Source organism: Zeus faber (assembly GCF_960531495.2).
Source record: "Zeus faber genome assembly, chromosome: 21".
NCBI classification, from domain to species: Eukaryota; Metazoa; Chordata; class Actinopteri; order Zeiformes; family Zeidae; genus Zeus; species Zeus faber.
The window spans coordinates 23,723,668-23,749,639 of NC_137208.1; the positions used below are offsets into that span (position 1 = coordinate 23,723,668).

At 42.9% G+C, this 25,972-nt stretch overlaps 1 protein-coding gene across 1 annotated transcript in view; it reads right to left on the reverse strand.

Moving 5' to 3' along the window:
• cped1 (cadherin-like and PC-esterase domain containing 1) overlaps nt 1-25,972 on the reverse strand; it is a 71,400-nt gene that overhangs the window by 4,975 nt on the left and 40,453 nt on the right. Inside the window, exons 15-17 of the mRNA XM_080022809.1 lie at nt 4,962-5,076; nt 3,953-4,089; nt 2,167-2,387 (exon numbers count right to left, since the gene is read on the reverse strand). Of these exons, the coding sequence (XP_079878935.1) occupies nt 2,167-2,387; nt 3,953-4,089; nt 4,962-5,076 (473 nt within the window). The remainder of the gene's footprint in view (nt 1-2,166; nt 2,388-3,952; nt 4,090-4,961; nt 5,077-25,972) is intronic.

Genomic DNA, 25,972 nt, shown 5'->3' on the forward strand with positions numbered 1-25,972 from the left:
TTTATTTCGGGAAATTCATGCTCTTGAGTGACATTCTTTCGGCACTGGTCATATTTAATTAAGACATTTTAGGAGAAAAATAATAATAATACAGCTGTGGTTTAAGCAGCCACACCTGTCTTGGGTCTAGGTAATTGGGCTAGGGTTGCTGCGTGTCTGTTGCCCATTTGAGTAATCAGTGAGCAACAGGTTAAATCACCATCCCCACACACGCACAGGATAGGAGCCCTTGTCATGACATGCTTTCCATCTGCTCTGGGCTTGTTCCACCTTGCCCACTCTCGACAATGAAACTGGTGTGCTTCACCCTGGTGTCCTTTTTATCAGGCACAGCGGAGCGCAGGTCATGGGCGGTGTGGGTAATGGGAACAATTCCTCACTCACTCTGTTTCCTTCGTTTCACACTGTGCCTTCACGCTAACGCTTGCTAGTGGCAAGATCTTGTGACGCTACACAGAACTACAATGGAAGAATTGAATTGACATAAATGTGCATAAGTGAGTAAGTCAGTCAGTACTGTGCATATGTTTTAGGCACTTTAGATGTTTCACAACAACATTTGACTCAGACAGTTATTTAATATCTTCTGCATTAGTGTGTCAATTAAGCATTTTTGAATCAACGTTCAAGGGCATTTTTTCTGGCTACATTTGCACCGCCAATAGGTACTCTGATGTGACGCTGACGTGACATGAGCCAATGGGGTTTTAGCATGAGTTCTGTGTTCCGTGTTGTATTAGCCTATAAACTTTCACGTATTTCACCTTATCAGTCCACCAAAATCTGTTTCTGAACAAATCTGAGGTGAGAAATTAACAATCCAGTTGCTGAATCTTCACTGGGCCTAATTTAAAAGTTAGCTCTGACTTTCGCAAGGCAAGGGCACACATTGGGACACCGTGCACAGATTTCTTGTTTCACTCATTTGATCTGGGAAAATAAAATAAATGAAATAAATACAGCGACAATAAAAATACAATTTTTATTGGGTTTTTATTTTTTATTACCGCTGAGTGTACGTGGGCTGGTCCCAGAGCAATGTGACTTGACCAGGTGGACTGTCTTCAGTCCGAGGGACCGGCAAGGGTCAATCACCATGCTCTTACGTCACTGAAGGTACCTCTTATGCCGGTTAGTCCCTGCCCTGGAGAAGGACCTAAAAAAGTCCCTCAAAACGGCGTTCTAAAAACTACTGTACAAGAGGGAGGGAGGGTTCCTCCAAAAGTTCTTTGAACTATGAAAAACTTCCTGCAGTGCGAAAACGAATGTCTGTAGCATGATGATGACCCCAGTCAGAGTCATAAAGAACTATTATCCATGAAAAGAAGAACAAGGAGTCCTGCAACAGATGGTATGGCCCCCCTACAGAGCCTCTTTCCATCATAGAGTCAATCTGGGATTACATGGAGACAGAAGCAATGAGAGCCTAAATCCACAGAGGAACTGTGGCAAGTTTTTCAAGATGCTTGGAACAACCTACCTGCCGAGTACCTTAAAACTGTGTGCAAATGTACCTAGGAGAATTGGTACTGTTTTAAAGGCAAAGGATGGTCACACCAAATATTAATTTGATTAAAGTTTTTTTTCTGTTTACCACACTTTGTATGTCATTAATTGATAAATAAAAACTATTCATGGCATAATTTGTGTGTGCCTAAAACCTTTGCACAGTACTGTAGGTTGAAAGTAGGGCTGGACAATATGGCCAAAAATGTTATCACAATGTTTTTCTACTTCTATGTTTGTTTCTTTGCTGTATGATTGGCTGTTTTGACTCAAAAACTGAATCGAAAAAAGATTCATAGATTTGTCAGTGTTATTGTGGAACATTTTATCGCAAAAATTATCTAGATCATTTTAGTAGTGGCCACACCTGCCACCACACTATGAGCATTACTTAGTTCAAACCAATATTACGTCTCGTTTCTCAATTTTCTTTAATTATATACGTGGCCATGTAATAAGTGGGAGAAATGTGCAGACAGTTGGTCATTATCGCAAAGGATGCCCAGGCATTTTGAAAATGGCTAACCTATCTTTTATCCTTCTGGGTTGAAAAACTCACTCACTCTGTCGCTCACTCTCTCTCTCTCTCTCTCTCTCTCTCCCTCTCTCTAGCAGACTCAACACACTCAAACTGAACCCCACACTCTGACGCCCCCTCACCTGCGTAGAATCTCTTCCAGGGACCTCTGGAAGGTGGGCCGGGCACTCTCCTCCAGCCAAAACTGGGGGTAGTAGGAGAAGCTGACGTGGGTTCGCCCCCGGTTGAGTCCGTCGTAGAACAGCATGTCGTGGGACCTTAACCAGTGCTCCAGTGTGGAGTTGACCCTCTCCATCAGGAAGTACATCATGCCTCGATTGGTGGAGTCACCATAAAACACAATCTGAGGTGGAACGAGGAAAGTTTGCGTACCATTTAATTCCAAACCTCATTTATCCGAACTTGCCATTCAATTGACCAAGATTTTAAGATTTTCGCCGATGAATTTTTGAATCAATGACAGCTGCAAAGCACAAAAGCACTGTTTTATGGCAAACCATTCCTTATCTGACAAAATTTTACATTTTGAATTTATGTTCATGGATCTCACTGTGAGCAAATATTATTCATATAATTGTTTGTGGGGGAGATTAAATAAACCCTGTTTGATCGATGTTAGGAACAGTTTACAGTTTACGAACATGGAAGTTGAAATTGCCTCTTGATTTTGTCCTATTTTACAGTCAATTGTAATCTTGGAATTGAAAAAAACCTAAAACACCAGGATTATTTAACTCCCTTAAAATACAGATACATATAATAATAGATACATCTTTTATATTAAATTCCCTTTCTTTTCTTTCCTTTACTCTTCATTCGTGGCCTTTTTCATCATGTTTTATTCCTCTGTGTGAACTTGATTCGGTCAATTTGAAATCATTGCACTTTATATGAACAACCAACAAAGGGGTGAACACTTCGTTTTTCAGGGAAATTTAACAGCTATTTGCTCCGACAGATCGGTGAATATTTTAAAATATTAATGCTAAGGCTCTACCAAATCTAGGAATGGGATAACTCAAATTTTGATGTCACAGTGAAAAAACTCTTTCACTGGCAGAGCGCTGTTTCCCTGGCAGAATGTGCCTGCTGGTAAAGCTATCCAGGACTGTCACTCCTCTCTAAAATAATAATAAATAATAAATAATTAAAATAACAAGTCTTCTTCAAAGCCATAAAATGGGGAAAACTCCAGTGATTTCCCCCTTGAAGTTCAGAAATCCATAAAAATAAAAAATAAAATCCAAAAATCTATATAATCACAAATTGGCACTCCGTCTGAGTTCACAGGAAGGAAATATTTATTTTTTGTTCATTTATAAAAAAAATTGACAGTAATTTTTTGTTATACACAATAATGGCACCACCGATGTCCAGCTTGAGGTTAAACCCTATTAAATGGCCTCCATGTCATAATTTCTCTCCTCAGTCATTTAGCTTCCTTTTTGAGATACATTTGGCTCAGAAACAGAGACACATTTCCCATATGTACAGTATATATTAAGGTGTATCTATGTATATTGTCTCATTTTGAACATCATTTGAAATATATTAAAAATCACATTTAGATGGTCAATCACTTTGGAGTTTGGAGAGTTTTCTTTAACGATAGTTTGTATGCATCAAAGATTTTCTACGTGTGGGAGCCATTTTGTTCTAAAATTTTGTCAAGCTACTGTTGCTAAGCCACAGTTGCCAAGTAGCGTAGTTGGAAACCTCATGACGTTGCTAACATTAGCATGCCTATTTGCTATAAATAACTCTCTTTTGATCTTGATGTATTTTGTGTTTTAATTCATTTTAGGGAGCTTTGTGCACTCTATAATTTACGTATAATATACGCAATGGGGAGATTTCTGAAAATGTACATTTCAATCAAAACTACTGTCTTTGGCAGCCTTGTGTCACCTTGCGTTCTGCCATGCAGTCCTGCAGGCGTGGCTGGTCGACCACAGAGTGGTAACAGCCGTCTGGCTGCCAGGAAACATCCCTCCAGTCGCACGTTCGATTATCCGAGCAGCTGAGGCAGGGGACCATCCAGCGACCTAGAGAGAGAGAGATGGAAAGACAGTCAGTCAGACAGTTAAACAGACAGACAATAAGACAGGCAGACAAACAAAGACACCAGACAGATAGCCAGATATACAGACAGAGAGTCAGATACAAAGACAGACAGAAAGATACAAAGACAGAGAGACAGTCAGAGACAATCAGACAGACAGACTCTAGTAAGAGAGACAGAAAGTCAGGGAGACAGTCAGACAGACAGGTACAAAGACAGACAGATAAAAAGACAAGACAGTCAGGGTGTCAGACATAGACAGACAGTCAGCCAGAGAGAAAGACAGAGGGTCAGACGGATAGAAAGGCAGGCAGACAGACAGGCAGTCACATAGACAGACAGAGAGACAGTCAAACAGACAGATACAAAAACAGACAGACAAGTATAAAAAGTACAACATAAGTAGTATAATACTACAAAGACTTTTTTTTTTGAGAAACAGTAAAAGACTCTTTCAACAGCAAAAAAAGAAAACCGACACGTATGCTCGTCCTACTGCAGGGAGAATATGAAGTTTAAACAAGACAAGTTTGATTACTCAACTGTTACATTCCCATATAAAAGAGGGGCCAAAGAGTGTTGCCAACGCCAACACACTCTTTGGCCCCTTTTGGCCAAAATAACCTGCTGTTGAATTGGAAACACATGAGAAGGAAGCTGGCTTTACACTGAATCCGACAAACAGTGACAAGTCATTCATCGCAACTTGGTTTTGAAGTTAGCATTATTATTATTATTATAAACAACCACCCAATGATTGTCACACACCCAAACACACACACTGAGACATAAAAAATACATATGCCAAAACCCATACACATCAGAACAAATGACAAACAGGCTACAGTCACAGACCTGGGGTGTCCCCTGAAGTGCAGTGTGCAGGTGGAGCCCAGGGCTTGCCGGGGGTCTCTGGAGGGAAAGGCTCCAGGCCGCAGGGCTGTCCAGGCACCACAATCAGACCACAGTCCTGAAATGCACCGCAGAGAGAAGCACACTCAAAAACAAAAAAACATCCCCTCTATGACATCCACACGTGCTGCCGCCTGCACAGTCTCACAAAGAGACGAGTAGATAAACATCGAACAACAGACTACTTTTTATTGACAAGTTTAATGATGAAATCGTATTTTACATTTTCGATTCCCTCACGGCTTCCCAACAGAGTAGATTAGGGGGAGAGTAGAGGGAGAGTAGAGGTAAAGTTGAGGGAGGTAGAGTAGAGGGAGTTGAAGTAGAGTTAAGTAGAGAGGTAGAGGTAGTGTAGGGGAGGAGGAGAAGGTAGATTTGAGTTGAGGGAGGTAGAGTAAAGTAGGAGTAGAGAAGAGAAGAGGTCGAGGGAGGTAGAGGAAGAGGAGAGTAGGGGTATAGTAGAGTTGAGGGAGGTAGAGTAGGGGTAGAGAAGAGGTAAAGTCGAAGGAGGTAGAGGAGAGGTAGTCTAGAGCTAGAGTAGAGGGAGGCAGAGTAGAGTAGAGGTAGAGTTGAGGGAGGTAGAGTAGGGGTAGAGTAGAGGTGGAGTAGAGGTTGATAAGCGTAGAGTTGGGGTAGAGTTGAGGGAAGTAGAGTAGGGGTAGAGAAGAGGTAGAGGGAGGTAGAGTAGAGGTAAAGTCGAAGGAGGTAGTGTAGAGCTAGAGTAGAGGGAGGCAAAGTAGAGTAGAGGTAGAGTTGAGGTAGAGGTTGAGTTTGGACAGAGTAGGGGTAGCGTAGAGGGAGGTAGAATTGAGGTAGAGTAGAGGTATAGAGTTGAGGGGAGTTAGAGTAGAGCTGTCGAGTAGAATTGAGATAGAGCAGTATAGAGTTGAATAGAGTAGAGGTAGAGGTTGAGTATGGGTAGAGTAGGGGTAGCGTAGAGGAAGGTAGACAAGCGGGAGGTAGAGTAGAGTAGAATTGAGGTATAGTAGAGGTATAGAGTTGAGCAGAGGTTGAGTAAGGGAGAGTAGGGATATTATAGAGGAAGGTAGGGTAGAGGGAGGAAAAGTAGAGAGAGGTAGAGTAGAATTGAGGTACAGGTATAGAGTTGAGTACAGGAGAGGTAGAGTTGAGGGAAGTAGAGTAGGGGTACATATACAGATTTCCCTGATGGGAAATTGAGCTATTGAATGTCTCAGCAGTTCACATCAAGAAACAAAAAAAATACAAGAATGAAAAATGCCAATATCTGGGAAAAAAAGGGAAATATCCAATACAGCCTCACACAAGAAAATATGGCAGGATAATGGAAAATAACCCCGAAATGTTAAAAAACGAAGCCAATATAAACATGAAAAATGTACTTAAATTAAATAGAAGTAGAAGGAGTGTGGTGTGGGGATGCTCTGGTTTGAGCAGCCACACCTGACCTGGATGTACGTGACCAGATCAGAGTGGCTGCATAACGGTTGCTCAATGATTGCTCTAACAAGCAACAGGTTAAAACCCCCATCCCCACACATGCTCAGGATAGGGGTCCTGTCATGACATACACTATGTCTCTCTGCTCCTGGCTAAAACTGGCCAACTCTCTACAATTAACTGGTGTTTACAACCCCGTCTTATGTGACGGAGGGCCCTGAAAACGTCACTTGGGTGGCGCGTGGTCGGAGAACTGCCACAGGGAGGTAGACAAAATTTGCCTGTCACAAATTTTCGAATGGTTCTGTCGTACAAATGCACCTAACTGCTTGCTGTGTTGCGTTTTGACTCTCAGTAAAATAGAATGTATTTTCGTTGGTATTTTAGAAACGCAATAAAGAGAACAACAATCTTTCAACTTCCCTCCTGTAGTATGAACCAGCCTGACCATCTCTCCCAATCTGGAAACACTGTAGAGATGGAGCTTTTCCAGTCTAGCAGGTGCAGTATGGGTGTCAGCATTTGAGCCAGATATTTAAACAAGATGTTGTGACATATCTTTAAAGCACAGGACAAGATAGGTATGTACTGTATATACAGTAGAGATAGAGACAGGTACAGATAGATTGATGGATAGATGTGGTGTTACAGTAGCTCGCATTAAAACAACAGGCATTAGAGATCTAATATTTTGGGGGCAAAAACCTAAGAATAAACCAGAAAGGTTATTAATAAATTAAGAATTAAATCTGGCAATCATAAAACACAATTAAATTAACAACAATCAATAAAATATCTTTAAATCATCTGCTATGATGAAAATAGGATTGTCTGACGCTTTCTTCCTCTTTTTCATTTAACCTGGGATGGAAATAGTCATATAGATCCCCATCTCCGAGCCTCTCCCTTTGACAGAGAAAGCCAAATAACTTGTCCGTGATGGAGACGTCAATGAATCATTTTGGGTACGTCCTTTAAGACAAATAATAATAATAAAGGCCTACAAGTTGTTAATGTCTGTACCGACTTCACACTCACAGTTATTTATTTCCATGTATAGAAGGAGTCCAGCTATGCTTTACGTCCGCTTTTGCCAGACGCTCGGTCTGGAGAGTGCCTCTCTCTCGTAATTCCTTTGTTCATCTTTTCCTATCCCAGCCCGACTGCTCTCCTTTTTTTTCCCCCTCCGACCCTGGCACCCTCCTTCCCTCCTTTCATCCTTCCGTCCGCCCCTTAAACTGTGAAGCCCCTGCCAGCGTAAGCCAACTTTCAAAGCCCAGGGGGAAAACTCGAAGATTTCAACCTATCTGCCTCTTTTTCCGGGTTTTTTTCTGACACAAAAAGCATTGGTCAAAGTTCATAGGTCAAATAAACCTGACCAGATGAAGGGCCCCTGCAGAGAGAGCCGCCGAGTCTGCACCCCCCCAACATCAGAAGGGCCGCCTTACGCATGCACACACACACACACACACACACACATCACGCTCACTCCCTCTCTCCCTTTGGCGATGGGCGGCTTCGAGGGTCCGCGCCACATTTCACACCCCGGCGCCACAGCTCGCGACAAAGTGCCACAAGAAAACTTAACAGGGATTTTCTTGTCCGTACATGCGCACGGTGTACACGCGCAAATAGCCGGGCCGCCGGGGTCCGGAGGGTCTTGGAGGAGGTGGGGTCGGCGGCGGGGTTTGTCTTTCTTTCATCCCTCTCAGCCATTCATGTCTGCTCTTTTTTTCCTCCCAAAACCTGAAGCAGTGCGCCGTGAGCCCCCCTGCCACGTAACCCACCGCCGCTTGTTTCAATGGCGTCAGAGGTGGGCGCCAGCATGGGACCCTATGTTAACTGGATGAATAAAGAGTATAAACTATGAAGTATAACGTTTGCAGCTATGAGAACATTGACAAGACACTAGCACATACAAGTTAACTGTTATGGATGAAATTGCTTACATTGAAACTTAAGAACACATGGCCATAGAGATCTATGGTCATTTAGAAATACCGAAAAAATAAATAGAATTAGACTTTTTTTTTATCGCAGTGCATTCCAAATTCTCAATTTAGAAGAAACACAATGCATCCTAGCTATCCATACTATGTACTCCATGTATGCAATCCATACTATACTATGTATTTTCAAACCTTTATGGGTTGCTAAGTTAAAATTATTTCACAGTGTAACAGATTTCACAGGTTTGTCCTTGTCATTGAAATCGCCGTTGTTCATTGCTACCTTCCTTGAGGAGATTGAGATGAAGAAACTTCAACAGTTATTAACAGCAAAAAAAAAAAAACCATACATACACACCCACACACACACACACACACACACACACACACACACACACACACACACACACACGCACACAAAACCATGTACACAGGCATCATACAAGCAGAGAGTATTTGGGTTCAGAGAGCAACAGCGGTCCACAATAATCTGCTTTGATCAAAGAGGCCCAGATATCACACTAATCCCTTACCCTCTCCATTTTCCCAGCAAGACATGCCTCTAATCTCACGAGGGCTTCCATTAGATCTATATCTTATTAGCGAGCCATCTTCATCGGGAGACTGGGCAAAAAGGCAAGTCGGCCGTCCCCCAACAAAGAAAAAGAAGAAAAGAGTAAACCCAACAGGAACCCAAGAGCTGAACCCAAATAGACTACAGTAATTCGACCTCAAGGGCTTATCATTCTGATGACAATTCACCTGGGTCGACCCCGAGAAAAGGTTGGATAGCTGAATGAAACTCCAGTCGCAGATATAACTATTACAATTGGGGAGAGATTTGGGAATTGACTGTTGGCAGCAAGGTAGTTTGGGTCTTTCCTGTCAGAGTCTGCTGAAAGCAACACTAAATCCGCCTCATTTGGTTATTGAATGAATGTAAGTTTGTTTTGTTTTTGCCCTTCACCGTTAGGTTTCCGCAATGGATTTGTTGATAAATAGTACTCTTGTTCAATATTGCGGTAAACTATAGACATTGCAGTGGTATTCCTTGTTTAGAGTGTTGAAACATCTAGCAGATAAATACAGTGATTGGCTTTCATGACTTTTAAGACTTTTTAACTCGCCATGAGTGATGCAAGACTCGCAAACGATTAGTTTGTAGTGAACAAAAGCCGCGAGTCACGAGTCATCCATGCACCTCATCAAACCCCGCAGTGTGTGTGTGACACCCCTTTCCCACTGCGTCAAAAACCTGGTAACAACCGCTACCATCTGGCATTTGTCATTAGTAGGAACGGTTACACCCGGGTTTCAGTCCTGGTTCAAATGACCCTGCAATAGATAGGTTTTTATCGGCTCCACCTCCGGTCGGCTCTAAAGAGCATGACACCCGGGACAACACGCAAATTTTACCCTCGATACGGGCGCGATGCGACACGCATCGAAGTTCTGGACATTGGCGCATTAAAAGATGGAATATCCGTGTATCATTCAATCATTTCATAACTGATTTAGAATCCAAAATCAAAATCAGAAGTTATTGACTTTTTTCCCACAAGGAGACCATGAAATGAGTGTGGGGACCGCTCCGAGGGAACCCCAGTGGGAAGCCCCCACACTCGCACCCGGGCTTCGAGCCACTCCAGCACCACCCCAAGCCAGTCTCCGAACCGAAGGAGCGTCTCCTCTCGCCATGGTCTAAGGACCGGTGAGCGCACCTCACATTGGCCGCTGCCAGTGCCTGGGTGCGGGCCTAGATACTGCATGCTGCATCGATTGCAGCGTTGGGTCGTGACAAACGTTCCGATTCTTCTTGAACTGCTCTTGTGTAGGAACGAAGGGAACCGAGTCTCGCTGGGTGATGAGCTGGGATTTTCTTTTCCCAAGTTTTACAGTCTGTTATTTGTTTGAGTTGTTGTCTCCTCTGCTGTTCTTCCCCCCATCACACACATAACACGGCCCTTTTCCAACGTGTTTGTGACATCCAACGTGACACACCAGAAAGAAATGGCATTTCTCCTGGTAATGGGTTGGTTTCTAAAGAGAGGATTTAACACCATGAGTTTGCATGGAAACACAGCAAAATTTGTATTAGTGCTGGTCAAATCTGCACAAATTAATCATTCTGAAGAAATCATTCTAAAATTTAAGTCTGCAGTGACACATATTAAATTAGAATTCTTTGAAACTGAAATGATGATTGGGTCGTGACTTAATGACTAAAGCCGGCTTTACATTGAATCGGAAAATGGATGCAACTGTCTGAACCCCGCTTCCGGCAGCCCTCGTAGTACATGTATCTTGATTTCACATCACAAAATATGTCGGGGGAAAATTGACTCAGTCTTCTCCAGTAGAGAGCAGTTTGCTCAGCTGGACATTAACCATTTTCCATGAATCAGAGTTTAAACCTTCCTTTATATCGTGAAATTATGAAAAATACAAATAATTCATGAATATAAATGGAGAATTATTGATAGTCAATAGAGTGACACCCAACCTTAACATCAATAACATTGCTATTTTACACAGGTAACTTATTTACTTAGTTTTAAGCCCAGCGACGATAAAAACAGTGACTTTCGGTTGGTGTTTTGGATCAGAAATTTGTCGCAAGAGTCAACACTGTGCCTCGGTCGGTTGTGGGCATTTTTGCAGCGCAGAATATTTTCCTGACTCTCCATTGAAATTAACAAGACTTCCGGTGCCTTGTTGTCGTTTGCTGGATTCAGTGTAAAGCCGGCTTAAGGACAAATCTGGACCCTGAGGGCTAGACCAGTTGAGAACTATTGATGTAAGACAGGAAGAGCTTTTTATATTTCAGCTATAGCCATAAAATGGAAGTGAATGCTTGAGTAAGGATCAAAAAAACAAATGAAAGAAAAGATAGGCGCTTAGAAGGGAAACCAACAATGGACTGACGCAGTCAGGGAAGGGAAAGAAGTTCAAAGCCCCAGTACTAGGAGCGAATAACGTGCCCGTTCGGGTCTGTGTGGACTTAATCCTGCTTGCCCTGCGGTTGCTAACCTGAGCTTTTGTTAGTACAGACTCAATTACTCCCCATAAAGGACCTTTCATTTGATCAGTCGCAAATAGGATTAATGCAGTTCCATAGGTTGTAATCCTATGTTGTACAGTCACGCTCAATCATTAGCCTCATGCCACAAAGGCTTATCCAGGTTTTCTTTTCTTAAACATTCGACAAAAATCTGAGCACATACGTAGGTCTCGGAATGAAACACTGTGTACTCTCATACCCACCTGGATCTAGACAAGCAAACATTTAGCCTTGGCGTTCAATTCTTTGGACTTCCTCCAGTGCATTAAAGAATAGGTTTGCTATTTTTGAATCCTGGGAGCAATAAAATGGCTCCCATTATTCATAAAACATTGTTCATAGCAGAACCACGCTGAACGCTTTACTGAAACTTACCACTGTACTGTTCAGTTTAGTATGCAAACACATAGTATGCAAACACTGAAAATTATGCTGGCAAGCATTCCACAACGCATTGTGAGGGCGAGACGCCGGGGAAGGTTTCTTTGTGTCGTCATCAACGCACTATTGGCTGAAAGGAAGTGGCGAAGCTATATGATAATGTAGTATGTCCGAAAATCAATGGGCCTCATTCATTAACATGATCTTACTTTGCATGGAGAAAAAATATATTTCACAATAATTTAAACGATTACAATTAATTAGCATAAACCACTCCCACTTTCTTCTACACGCTCAGTGATAGCGATTAGACACGACTTATATATAGCAAACTGAAAAAGTTAACCATAGCCCCTAATGGTAAAGTTATGAAATATACTACTGAAATAGAAGCTAGTTTTTGAGGGGTTGAAGCTAGAAAATGTGATGTAAATTTGACCTTTTGATGTAGAATCTCCTCTGAAGTGACAGGTGCGAGGGAAGGCTTGGACTGCAGCGCTACAGTTCTAAATTTGTTCCTAAACTAATAGCAAGAAGAATATATTGATAAGTGCAGAACTTGTTCTTAAACAGCACACTGTTGTTGATGTCCTTTTTACTCACATACTATAATATGCTAAGACACACACACGTGCCACACACACACACACACACACACACACACACACACACACACACACACACACACACACACACATTCAAGAAAACTATTTAAGTGGTAAATTTTTCAGATTTTTTGTGTTTAATCTGCTCGCTCATCAGTCACACATATAGAAAAAGAAGAACCAAACATATATTCAAAGGCACCAGCAAACCACTAAACGAACAAGTGGATAAATCAGGAAGCTGTCTCCAACAGACCCATCCAAATGTAATGTATCCCAGTCATTGTTGCACATATACACTGTGCTATTTATTAGCAAAAAGGGGAGTAACTGCATCGCTTACATGATGCCCAGAGGCTCCTGCATGAAGATTGGGAGGTATCAAGTGAATAGGGGGTGTGGGACAACGATGCAAACCCCCCCCCCCATACACACACACAACCACAAACACACACACACACACACACACACACACACACACACACAAACACACACCCCCCCTATGCCGCTCAATGTGGCATAATAAGCTTTTGAAGTAGTGTTGTAGTGTTCCATCTGATAACACACACACGCAGAGGGAATAAACACAGGACAAACTTGACAGTGCGAGCCCTTAAACACACGACCCTAAGAAGCTACTGCAACATGACACAGAGGCACGCGTTGCTGCACAGCAACACATGGTCACACACACACACACACACACACACACACACACACACACACACACACACACACACACACACACACACACACACACACACTCACAAGGAGTTACCTGTGCATACATAATACAATAATATTATCCTACCATTAATCTTAATTGTAAAGACCCACTGCACCCACTTGAGATAATAATTTAAAAAATAGGGTTAGGGTTAGGGTTAGGGTTAATTAATTTTTTTTTAATAATTTAAAGGGTTAGGGTTAGGGTTAGGGTTAAATAATACATTTTAATAATTTAAATTTAAAAAATAATATAAAAAAAACTCTTGATATTAGCCTACAGAGTAGAGGTAGAGGTAGAGCAGAGCAGAGCAGAGTTAGAGTAGAGGAAGTTAGAGTGGAGGGCGGTAGAGGAGGGAGGAGGTAGAGTACAGGTAGAGTAGAGCATGGTTGAGTAGAGGCAGAGTAGAAGGAGGGTAGAGTAGTGGTAGGGGTAGAGTATAGGGAGGGAGGGTGGATGGAGGTAGAAAAGAGGTACAGTAAAATAGAGGTACAGTAGAGGTAGGGTAGAGTATACTACTGTTTGTACGGTGGCTGGTGGCATGGTGCTAGAATGGATGGATTTTTTTCAGACATACTAGGTGCAATCCCAACCTTTTCAACCCACAGCACGCGGTTTTCTGGTATTATACCAGAATACAAGGCATTGTTGCTGAATGTCGAGAATAGTTTATCAAATGTATTTATTTTCTTTTAAAAGGGATGCAATTAATAACATAGATATCGAGCAATATCTGTAAATTCCAAGGACGCAATAAAGAGCAGATCCACTGTTTGACTTCACAACAGTTGCACTCTTTCCTGGAGTACTGTCATACCTAAGTCTTGAGTTATGTGTAGTGGCATATTGTACTATTTTTCAAGAAGGAAAGCATTCAGACATTTGGGGTATGAAGGAGGTGGAGATCTACTTCACACCCTTTGCTCCAGTAATTCCACGAAAGGTTCAAAGATGTTCAGATCAGATCATTGCGGAGGCCATGGAGGGCGGTTGGTTGCATCCTGGTGTTCATGAAATCACTCTTGAATTTGTTCAGCAGTGTGTTTGGGGGCATCATGACATGCACCATAAGGATGGTGAAAGTGTATGAATGGAAGCCATGCCATAAATTTGAGATTTGCAAAGCTCGCAACATGGCGTTTTTATTGAGAATGTGTCATCAGTCTGAATAATTTGCGACAACTGCATTCAAATTTCTGGCAATCGTTATATGAACAAGGGCGGGTGGGTGGGTGAGAGGTCTGGTGACTACAATAGTTGTCTATTGATGTCGTATATCGACAGAAGATAATGGCTTTCGCTCCATTCCACAAACTGTTTCCTGATTGGGAAAAACGCTTTGCACCTCACTCGTATTTGTCTTTGGAATTGGTCATTGAGGCCATAATCCGCTACTTTGACTTCCTTTTCTTCCTCTCCGACTGTGAAATCCTTTCCTTTCAAACCTGTAGTGACCGATTTTCTTCGCTTAGTAAAACAATTCATGCGGTAGTTTGGGGGTCTTTATTTTTTTCAGCAGGTGATCTGTTCCCTTTTCCTTATACATGCTGCAAATCCAGTTTTAACAGTCGTGGATTTACTCTTTCAAGGCATCCAGATCCTTTAGTGCTTAAAGTAACAAGACTATTACTGGTTTTATCATGAATGATAAAACCTGTAATTTACACACAACCTTCCAATTAGCCTGGTGTTTCTCACAAAGGTTGGCCAGCAGTAATAGAAAATTAAAAACCTTGCACAATCAAAAATAATTGTTACTGAGTAGCTACAAAGCTACCCACCATTCCATTCCAAATGGAAAATGGTAGATGCAAAATCCCAAATTATGATCGAGCCATCTGAGAATAATTCCACTTCAATTTAAACATCTTTGCACATGGGACGAGCTGACAAACTATTGTAACTATCTTAAATTATTAAAGTTCAACTCACCAGACCAGTACATGTATGTACAGTTGGATAGCGTTTTATAGCTTGGATCAAAGCACATCTATTTGGCTGTTCTCAAAACAGACTTCTGTGGCTGTCTAGAGAAGATTGCAGACACAATTGATTCTAATGAAGACAGATTCAGACGTCGCAACACTATAATAAAAACATTTTTTCCACCTAAAAAACTTTTATTTCAACAGTCACTAGGTTCACTGTCACTCGACTTTATTGACACGAGCAAGTAGCCTGGTTGTTGGTGAGAATCAGCTTTGTTTTCCACTTGTTACTATGGTATTGTTAATATGTCACATTCCATTACTAATTACAACCAACAATATCCAGTGTAATTATGGAGTGCTGAGAATGTGTAAAGACAGAGGGGGAAAGCAGGACAAATCAACAAGGACGTGGTCAGGGGATAACATATACATTTGTCTCTATCCTCCCCGCTCAGGAGCCAGGGCCCAATTAGGCACAGCACAATTTCAGTTATTTAAATGCACAACAAGTAGTTTTCTATTTTCACTGGCATTAGAGGTCACTGTGGTCAAACGCAGCAGTTTCACAGGATTAAGGCTGCATTTCCCATAAGCTCCTGTCCCAATGCATTACGCTGACCCAACATATCGTGTGTGCATCTGCATTAAGTAGAGGACTGAGACCTGGCGGTAGCTCTGAACAACTGATGTTTGTAAGATACATAAAAAAAACGTGCTGAGCGGAAAAATCCTCCTTGTGCCTTTAAGAACATCAGTTTGGATCTCAGACTTTATTTTAAAGGGTTAGGGTCCCAAACCCTGGTTAAATCCCTGGTTAACCCTAGTGGAAACCAAGGTTAAGTCTAAATCGGGCACTTTCTGTTTGACACTGATAAACGCTTTTTTGGGAACCTGTTCCGAAATTCTCAGTTCAATCTCATTATAGGCTAACCAAGGCCAGTATCTGGATTTATCATTCTTTAAATACCAGTGACTCAAGAGGCAAATGTTGACTGTTGATACAAATATTACATGAAAGCATGTAAAGACTACAGTATATACAGGTTCATGTTTGTCTTCACTTCAATTTCAGGTTTAAAAAAAATAGTATGGACGTCGGGACCACTTTAATACCTTTTCCTGGTGTATAAGGTAAAGCATTAGATTCAATCAGATTCCCTACAGATTCATAAGAAGGGTTTATAACTAGAAAACTTAAACCGTGGACCTCCCTCTGTTAAGGTTTTCATTAGGTTTTCTTTAGGCTAGCTAGCTCAGAGCCAAAGCCATGAGGCTGAGGGGTTAATGGGGGCTGAGCAATGAAATTTGAGCTTGACTGGGCTGTCACTCAGGAGAGTCAAGTGCATGAGCTCAGAGGTGGGATCAAGAGAGTTCTTGTCTGTTTTTGTAAATGTGAGATTGTGTAAATGTTTATAGAGGATCTGGGTATATTGTGGCTGTAGGAGATAATAGTAAAAAAGACACAGCAAGAGAATGAAAGAGAGGGAGTCATTCAAAAATCACAATGCCTTCATGCTAAATCATGCAAAAAAGAGGAAACCTTCTGGTCCATAGCCTCGTAGCCAGAGGCTGACGCAAAATTACTTCTGGATAGCTGCCATGGTTGGATATTTTAGCAAGCAGACATCTGTGACCACAAGATGGAAGCCAACTTCACCTCTTCCTAGAGGTCGGGTGCTCTTTACACTAAAAAGAAGAACTCAAGAAAGACCATGATGGCAATTCCTCACACCATCCATGCCTGACTATCACTGATTTCCCACATGGAAAAAACATTCTTAGAAGAGTGCAATTATGGAAATAGAGGAACAATTGAAAAGATCGGTGCTTCTGCGGGCTGACGTCGGGGTGTCCTGCGCCATGCGCACTCGGCTACATGGGTGGGCACTTGGGGCTTGTGGCCGGGTAGGGCATCTAGCCGTCCACGGTATGTCTGGCCTTGCCTTTGCGACGGTGTGTTGGTGGGAATGGGGGGTTCTGGCAGGGTGTCTGTCGGCATGGGACCTGGACCCGAGCCCGTGGTCTGTGCCTGGCGCCCCCAGCCTGCGTTCTATGCTTGCGGGTGCGTCTTATGCCTGCACGTGGGGGTGGGTTGTATGTGTGTGGTTCAGTGGTGCAGGGTCTCCTCACTCAGTCTGGAACTGGTTGATGCTCCTCTGGGCCATGTGTGGGTGTTGCTCCATGGCTCCCAGCTTCTCTGGGGGCTGGCGGGTCTTCTATGGCTGCAGGGCATGGTGTTCGGGACTTTGCTGCAGTCGTGGAATGATTATACGGACTCACTCTGTGCTCTAGTCATCCCACAGCTCATCCACAGGACAGAGTTATTGCAGCAGTTCTTGATGAATAAGGAATGAATAAAGAGTGGCATTGCGGGTTGAGAACTTGAACTCCACTTGCAGACTAACTCTGTCCTAGATGCAATGCCATACAAATACTCTGTGTTGTATGCCCAGCATGCTGACAGCACAGGTAAAAAAAAAGAAAAAAGGAAGAGATTGGTGGTGCAGAATCCACTCTGGTCTGTTACTTCATTTGGAATGGGCTTTGGTGGGCTTGCCAAAAGGCCACATGCCAGATTAGCCCTCCTTTCTCCTCCTGGCACATTAGACACACTTTGGGTCACCAAGGCAACCTACAAATTCAAATGAGTGTTTCTTTCTATCCAGTATGGTGAGTGACAGGATTTGCTTGGCAAATGGTGACACAGGAGATGGTCGTACATTGACGTTATGTCCTGAAAAAAAGTCAAAACTGCCACCGCGGGAAACTTCACAATGAATTGGGAGAGGTTAAGGCCAAGTTGGGTTTTGGAAGGGATGAGACTGGTAGGGACAGGAGATTAAAATGGGGGTGGGGGGCATTGGACAGCTCTGGCGACATGGTTCAGACACTGTTCTGCATGTTCTGTGAGAATGACACAACACGCTTTTCCATCACCACCCATGATTTGTCACCGATGTAGAAAAAACACAAGCAATACAAGAATTACAAGACGTGACAGAAAATGTTCTTTGAAATGTATGAATGAGAGAATATGAGGCAGCGACAAAACGGACAGCGACAAAAATGGAAAACCATCTTGGTTCTTCTACAGGTACTCCTAACTTAATGACCGAGGTCCTTTCCTACGACTAGGTCGTTAAGCAAATTGGTCGATAAGCGAGGAGCTGCCCCCTTATCGATATTTCAGTCTTGGAGATTGCGAACGCTACTCTAGTGAATACCGACAGCGGGAATGAGACTGAGACTGAGAAAGGGTGATGCTGAGATGCCGCCCGGCCGTTCCCACCATCAAAGTTCTCGTACACCATACAGTACCGACTGGTCGGAGAGCTGGTCGTAAGTCCGAGCGGTCGTCAAACAGTTAGGTCGTTAAGTGAGGAATACCTGTGTCCATATGATTCCTGTTATCTCCAGATTTTACTCCTATTTGTGCGCAATGTCACAGTATGTCCAGTATGTTCAAAACTGTCATAGTACTATAATATGCTCAAATAGTATGTGAAAAGTACCAGGAAGACAGACTACATCCGGTGAAATATCGTAGAATGCAAACACTGCACGCTATGCTGGCGAGTGTATTCCACAATGCATTGTGAGGGCAAGACAGCGGTAAAAGTTTCTTTGCACTGTCGTCTGCAATCTTCAATGTGTTAGAGCCTTCGTTCTTGTTACTCACATACTAAAATACTCTGGATAATAGTATAAATGTATAGTTGACTTTTGAGCAGTGTATGTGCATGTATTTGGTGATGGCGCAACCATTCACAAACATGTCAAAACACTTTAATTTCAATACTCTAGTATCTGACATTCCAATTTGTCTAAATTGCAATTTTTCTCATATTCTTCCAATTCCTAACCCCTTTACATCTTGGAGGCATAATATTCGTTGTTGGAGCTGGCAACACTCTAGATGGACATTAAATTATGCTGTGGTTCAAACACATGGAACCTTGGAGGTAAGTGGGTTGAACCTCCGTAATGACTCTTTGATGCCTGGAACAAGCGACCCTGACCTCCCAGGATCAAACGCCGCTGAGGGCAGCCATAAATTTTTATTGTACCGAGCAGATCAGACAAGACAGAGATGCAATATGTGTATACCCAACCAAAAAAAAAAAAAAAACGTGCATGATTTCATTAGAGCGTGGAAGGATAATCTCTATCCAAAACTGTTACAACCCCCCATACACACACACACACACACACACACACACACACACAGCCTCAAAGGAATTCATTCACAGCTGCAGACTCTTCAAAAGGTTCCCAGACTCCCAAGAAGCCTGTCCGCCAAAGGGAGCACACGGCGATGCTGGGATGAGAGACGCAGGTAACTCTTGCTAACTCTTGCATCGGCAGTTGCGTCCACACCACAGAACACACGCGGCTCTGATGTATACACGCAACCAAACAGGTTGTCAAAGGAAAGCTGAAAACGTGAAAAATATGTAAGTGATAATGTGCAGCCAGCCGGTCATTATCAGTCGGCGGGGACAAGGTCGGATTAGCATGTAGGCGGAGTGAAACGAGGGAATCTAAGCGGAGGCATTGTTAAAAGACAGTGGTCATTATTTAGAAATAGCGGACATATAATTGCTGCCATTGACCAATTAGATTAGAGTATTATAAAGAGCCGCGAGCATGTACAGGCACTTTTGACTGTGCACTTCTTCTCATTGAAATATCACTCTTATAGCTTCATTATTTTCTACTATTCATCTATTATGGGGTTACTTTGACGAAGGTTATGTACGCACAGTGGCAAATTTATCAGGCACGTGATTCTTGAGACAATATATTTTCAATATATTGTATGTCAGTATAGGGGTGTACCGTAAGGCCATGGAGAGATTCAAAAGGATCGCTTCCTTTGGCCAGAGAGCTCTACGTTCTAGTTTAGCCCTCAGCGAAGCAGAGGGAGATGCAGATCACCAGAGCCCCCCTGCTGCTTTCCATCCCTCTGAAGCCAGCGGTGCATATGTTAGCACCTGCTAGCCAGATAGACGGACAGCAGCAGATCCCACCACAGATATCAACACAAGCTGCCATTATGGCCCAACATGATAGCACTTCAAAAGACCCGCACCACATCAATGGCTCCCCTGTTCTAGAGGGGGTAGGGGCCTTGGATTGTCGGCTTCACACACCCCCGGGGCCTCTACCTCCACCCAGTCCCCAGGTTGAGTGAACACCGATGGTCTTTATCTATCTTCCTTTCCAATACCGTACTTTTAAGAGAGAAATACGGCGAGGGGAAGAGGTGGGAGTGATTAGGGGTAAAGCAAAGAAAAATAAAAATATATATATTTATATGGCATAGGGAGAGATCACACAGAAATAGAAGGTTGAAGTTTTGAGGTGTGGATGCATGGCAGACAGATGTGAGAATATGGTGCATCTGGAGAGAAAGAGAGAACGAGCAAAACACCATCCCAACAAGAAACAGAGCTCACACGCACGCACGCACGCTCGCACACACACACACACACACACACACACACACACACACACACACACACACACACACACACACACACACACACACACACACACACACACACGGCCAAAACACATATTGAGGGAAACGACTTTGAGAATCGAGTATGGATGTAATGAGAAGAACCGTGGCTGTATTCGTTGTTTAGGGATAGTGTTAAGACTGCCAATGGAAATGTCTGCCCACACAGGTGACATCACCTGTTGGGCGCATGTACTGTATTAGGTGAGTGGAATTGTACATTGTCTCAGTTTGTCGTCTGAAAACCTTTTAGAGAAAGGGACAGACAGAGACACAATGAAAGATCCAATGAAACATGTACTTTATACGATGAGATAAAGTGCACCTTTGAATTGGCCGAATTTGAGCATCCATGTACAAGATAGCACTATATAGTGTGACAAGACAGTTACTATAGTAGAAGACAATATGAGTTTTGCTGCCATAGCTACTACAGAGCCAAAAAAAAGGAAGGTCTTTTGAAAGCCTGAAAGTTAACTGTCGGAATAGCAGATAACTGTGTTTGGCGCAAATACTGTGGGAAAAGTTTGTGTCTCGCGACCACAGGGACCGCTAAAACAGAGAATTGATCCGGTTCAGATTGAAGCTTGATTTATTCGTCTGTTTTTTGTGAGAGACAGTGAAGCCCATTTAACCCCCTAAAAAGAAATGTGTTCCGTGGTTGCTGCTTCGCAGAATATGAAAACTGATCTGATCTCTAAGACAAACCCATTCTGAACATGCAAAGAATCCCAATTTGGGATTAAGGCGTGTGGTTGGCAGAAACTTTTTTAATGGCAGTAAATGGTGTGTTCCGCTGCAAAGTGTAAAAGCAGCTGTAGAGAAAGGTGTACAGAAAGAGGAGTGATCGGGGGGTGTTTAGGAAGAACAGACCCCATAGCCCTGCATCCCTTCACACATGCACGCACACCCCTTGCACTGATGCAAGCACGGAAATATTTCTCGTAGTAAAAGCGTGTCTGCAGAAAGACTGGATTAAGAACGCACTTGGGACCACCCGGGGAACATAGTCTGCAAGTATATCTCTGCACATCGAGACAACAGAAAAAAAAACGAAATTGCAGCTGGAACCAGAAAAAAATGACAAAACACAATTTGAAACAGTGGCTTTGGACTATTTGCTGTGAGAATGGGGGGCCACGAATGTACACAAGGAACATCCATCAATGTTTAGTGTTACCGAACAGGCAGTGTTTCTAGCCAGTGTATGGTGGCTGAACTGGCCGGACGAGGTCCTGCCGATGACACAACGGAGTTCGGGGGGAGGCACATCAAACCTGTCAACTCGATTATTTTGACGTGCCTAAATTACAGCCAAAATGTAGAGAATATGGGTCTCCGGATTGAATTGCAAAAGACGACAAATACTGCAAACTGGGGAAGCCACGGTGATAATTTTTTCCTATAGTTAATAAACTCATGACAATGACAAGATATTTGTTGATGATGCTCAATATCTGTAGAGCACTGCACTTACTTAGATCTTTTACGTTAGAGCTTTAGATCTTCCCCTTACTTTGAACAACACAAATGCTGAGAAGATTGGATTATTAGATTATTATTTTTGAATGAAAAACACAACAACAATAAAACAGTCTCTTATATTAAACACTAAAAATAGAACTTTTATTAATTGGCAAAAGTCAGGCTTTTCACAATGCTAAAAAGAATATTAAAACTTAATACACATGGAGTACTAAATACTACATGTTCTTTGCCAAAAAAAACAACATGTTCACCTTCTCTGACTTAAGAAGGGATCTTGTGGGGATGACAATGTTCCACTCCGTGCTGAAAACCCTCTTGGATGCACAGCTTGTTACACACACACAAAGATATTTTTTGGCTTCCTTTGCCAGCAGGGGAAGCCTTGTTTTATTATCTTTTCACCAGACGAGAGGATCTTCCTCCGCGTTGATGGCAGAGTCTTTGAGCATACATGGCAAGCTCCGCGACTACCTTTTCAGGAACAGTTGCTGTGGCAGAGCGTACTTTTCGTTTTAATAAACTTGCTGATGTTTTTTTTTTCTTTTGGGCTGTTGCTCCCTCCTCCTCTTCATATCCCCCTTCTCTCACGGAGTGCGCTCTCCGCCCGAGGATGACCACCTCTTCCTCTATCATCCTCTTGGTCTCCTCAGCTTCTGGCAAAGCTTCATATTTCTCGTCCAAAATCGATATGATGCCAGCTTTCAGGTCGCTGTCAGTTTCGTGTCTTCATCTGATGGCACCAATGTGTTCTCTTTAATCAAATGCAGCACGGGGAGTAGAGATGATGCGATGACGTAATTCTCGCCGGATAGAATCTCGGTGAACTCATTCACTGGCTACAGGGCTTTGTTCATCAAATGTAACACATCATCGTCTTGCCAATGTGAGGCTCTACTCTAAAATCCTCTCCATCACTTTTTGCTTGGAACCCCAGCGAGTTGCACAGTCCTGTTGGGCGAAAATAAATACACAATTTTACCAACCTTCATTTAAAAAATGCATAGGGTGTGGTACAGGCCTGTGCAGAGACGTTAATAGGGGCCGGTGCTCAAAGTAAAAAAAAAAAGGCACATGGGACAAGATTTACCTATGCATAACCTGTGTGTGTATATTTATATATATATATATATATATATATATAGAGAGAGAGAGAGAGAGAGAGAGAGAGAGAGAGAGAGAGAGAGATAGAGAGGATCCACATGTATATATACAGTACTGTATACGTATATATATATATACACGTATATACACAAACATACATATATATACCAATTCCACCAATAAAGTTGTTTGGACTCAACCAATGAGGACAGTTCAGAACGCGTAGCTGCTGGACTTTCTCTTCTCCATTTTCCTACCAGCTAAATAAAGTTATTTATTCTGGAATATGCGACTCATAAAAACACTGTTGTTGCTTTGTTGTTCACCTGCAATGATTATAAAAAATGATGTAGGGAAGGCTTGCTTTGGCTATTATTGATATTCAGATGAACACAAAAAAAACCTTTGTGTATCCCTCTCAGGGAGAACCAGTTCCCCCATCAGTACCCCCATTCCAACCGTCTGACTAAAACAGTGGTCTGTCAAGTTGGGGACCCATATTTTATCCTATATATAATACGTTGGGATACCAACGAAATCTCTATGCCCATTCATGCTTTACAAAAAAATAAAAAAAACACGTTCCCTCTTGTAGTGATAACATAATTTGCGTGCTTCCCAACTGTCCCCAAACTATAGGCTATACCTAATAATAAACTTACCGTCACCAGCGAGTGCTCTGGTAGGCCAAGCTCGACCTGGGCTTTCTGTAGCTCCTGTCACATTCTCCAGCAGCGAGAGAACATGCCGTTGATTGTGTGACAAACTGCCAAGGCATGGCCTGTGCCCACTGACGGTGTTGGACACGCCGAGGTTAAGGTTGTGCCAAAAGCAGCTCAACCAGGGCCAGCTTTGTTGCTTCCACTGTCGGTTGTGAGACAGAACACTTTACCCTCATCTAATCCCCATTCTTGCAGAGCCTCCTGCAAGGCATCGGCCAAGTTTGCGGCAGTGTGGTCCTCAGGCAGAAAGCTTGTTTGCAGGCATTTGGGTACCAGGGTCCATTCTGTGTCGATGAAATGTAAAGTCAGTGACATGTACGGTGTCATTTTTGTGCTGGACCACGTGTCTGTTGTGAGGGAAAAGTGCTCGACTGCTGAGATGGCCCGTTGCACCACACTCCAGACACGGTTGCAGGCGCGTGGGATGGCTGTTGTGCAGAAATATGTACTAGTGGTCTCTGAATGATTGTTTCGCTTTGAAGAAGAAGAATCTTTATTTGTCACATGACACACCACTACAACACATGCACACACACATGCATTTTGGATGGTGGCCGGTGAAATGAAGCTTCTGCATTTGATCCATCCTGGCTTGTCCTTCCTCCAGGGAGGCAGCCAGGAGCAGTGGGCAGCATTCAATGACGCGCCTGGGGACCTTGTTCCATATGTCCATCGCTGGTCAGATGATAATGTGTGCATGTTTTTGGTGGGGGTGCTTGCTGATGTTACATGGAGGAAACTCTATGTGATCACGGGGAGAACATGCAAACTCCACACAGAAAGGCCCTTAATGGGGAGAGCACAGGGCCAACAGCGCCCCAGGCGGGAATCAAACGCAGGACCTTCTTGCTGTGAAGCAGCAGTGCAATGCACTGTGCCACTGTGCAAACACTTACTGTATGGATGACATTGTGTCTGTCCTCTCCAGTCAAGTCTCCAGTCCAGTTTTTGCTATGGGGCCTATTTTGGCAACCTCACTCTTGTGGTGCGCTTGAAAGTGTGTGTGTAGATTAGAGGTGTTACCTCCAGATGCTGCCATCTTCATCAGACAAATTTTATAGATTGCCTCATTAACTTAGGCTATAGGTTCCCTATTAGCATTCGGTTTACCAAAATATTGCACAGGATTTGGTGTCAAAGTCAAAGGCTTTGGCTTTGACACCAAATCCTGTGCAATATTTCGCCAATCCTGTCTCGTGCCGTGATAAGTGAAATCACTCTGCTAGACTGTGTAGCGACTCTGCTGCGCAGGTGGACGGAGAAGATACCTTTAGTTTCTAATTGCAGCATCCGTTGTATGACCAAGTATTGATAACACGCTGAATACTTTACAAATTGGAATTTTTATTTGATGAACATGGGCATTGATGTGCAAAAATGAACTAAATGGGTTATAATTCTTTTTTTTTTTTTTAAAGCAAAACAACGGTGGGGGTGGTGGGCAAGTAATGTAATCAGTGCGAGTACCGTGTAACACCGATAATACTCATTGATAATCACTCATGGGGATGAATTGTATGTGTGCTTTGGGGTTGCAGACTCATCTTGTGCATTTGGGGACTGGTTTGTGTGACATGGGAGCGTGTTTGGGTGTTGGTCTTTGGGCTTTGGGCTTCTCTGTGGGTTCTGGGGTTCTTCTGTGGCTGTGGTGCTTTTGGCTTGGAGTGTTCGTGCAGCTGCAGGGACTCTGAGCAGCTGTGGGACTTGCAAGTGGCTGCAGAGTCACTCTGCTGCTTAAAGGTACCTTGATAAGTTTCTCACTTGATACTCCAGCATCAATTAGGGAACAAACCTGTGCACATACAGGTGGACACAGTATACACACATGCACACACAGCTACTATCAGCATCTGCCTTACATCTCCATTACATTTCCCTTGAACACGATTGTGAGAATTTTTTCTTCTCTTCTATTCTTCTCTTTTCAGTTTAAACTAGGATTAATTGGTGTTTTTATAGTCAAAAGTGTTTAATAGCATGAGGAATCCTGGGATATCGGTCACATGCACGGCCACAGGACTTGTAGTCGGTACAAATATTGCATCA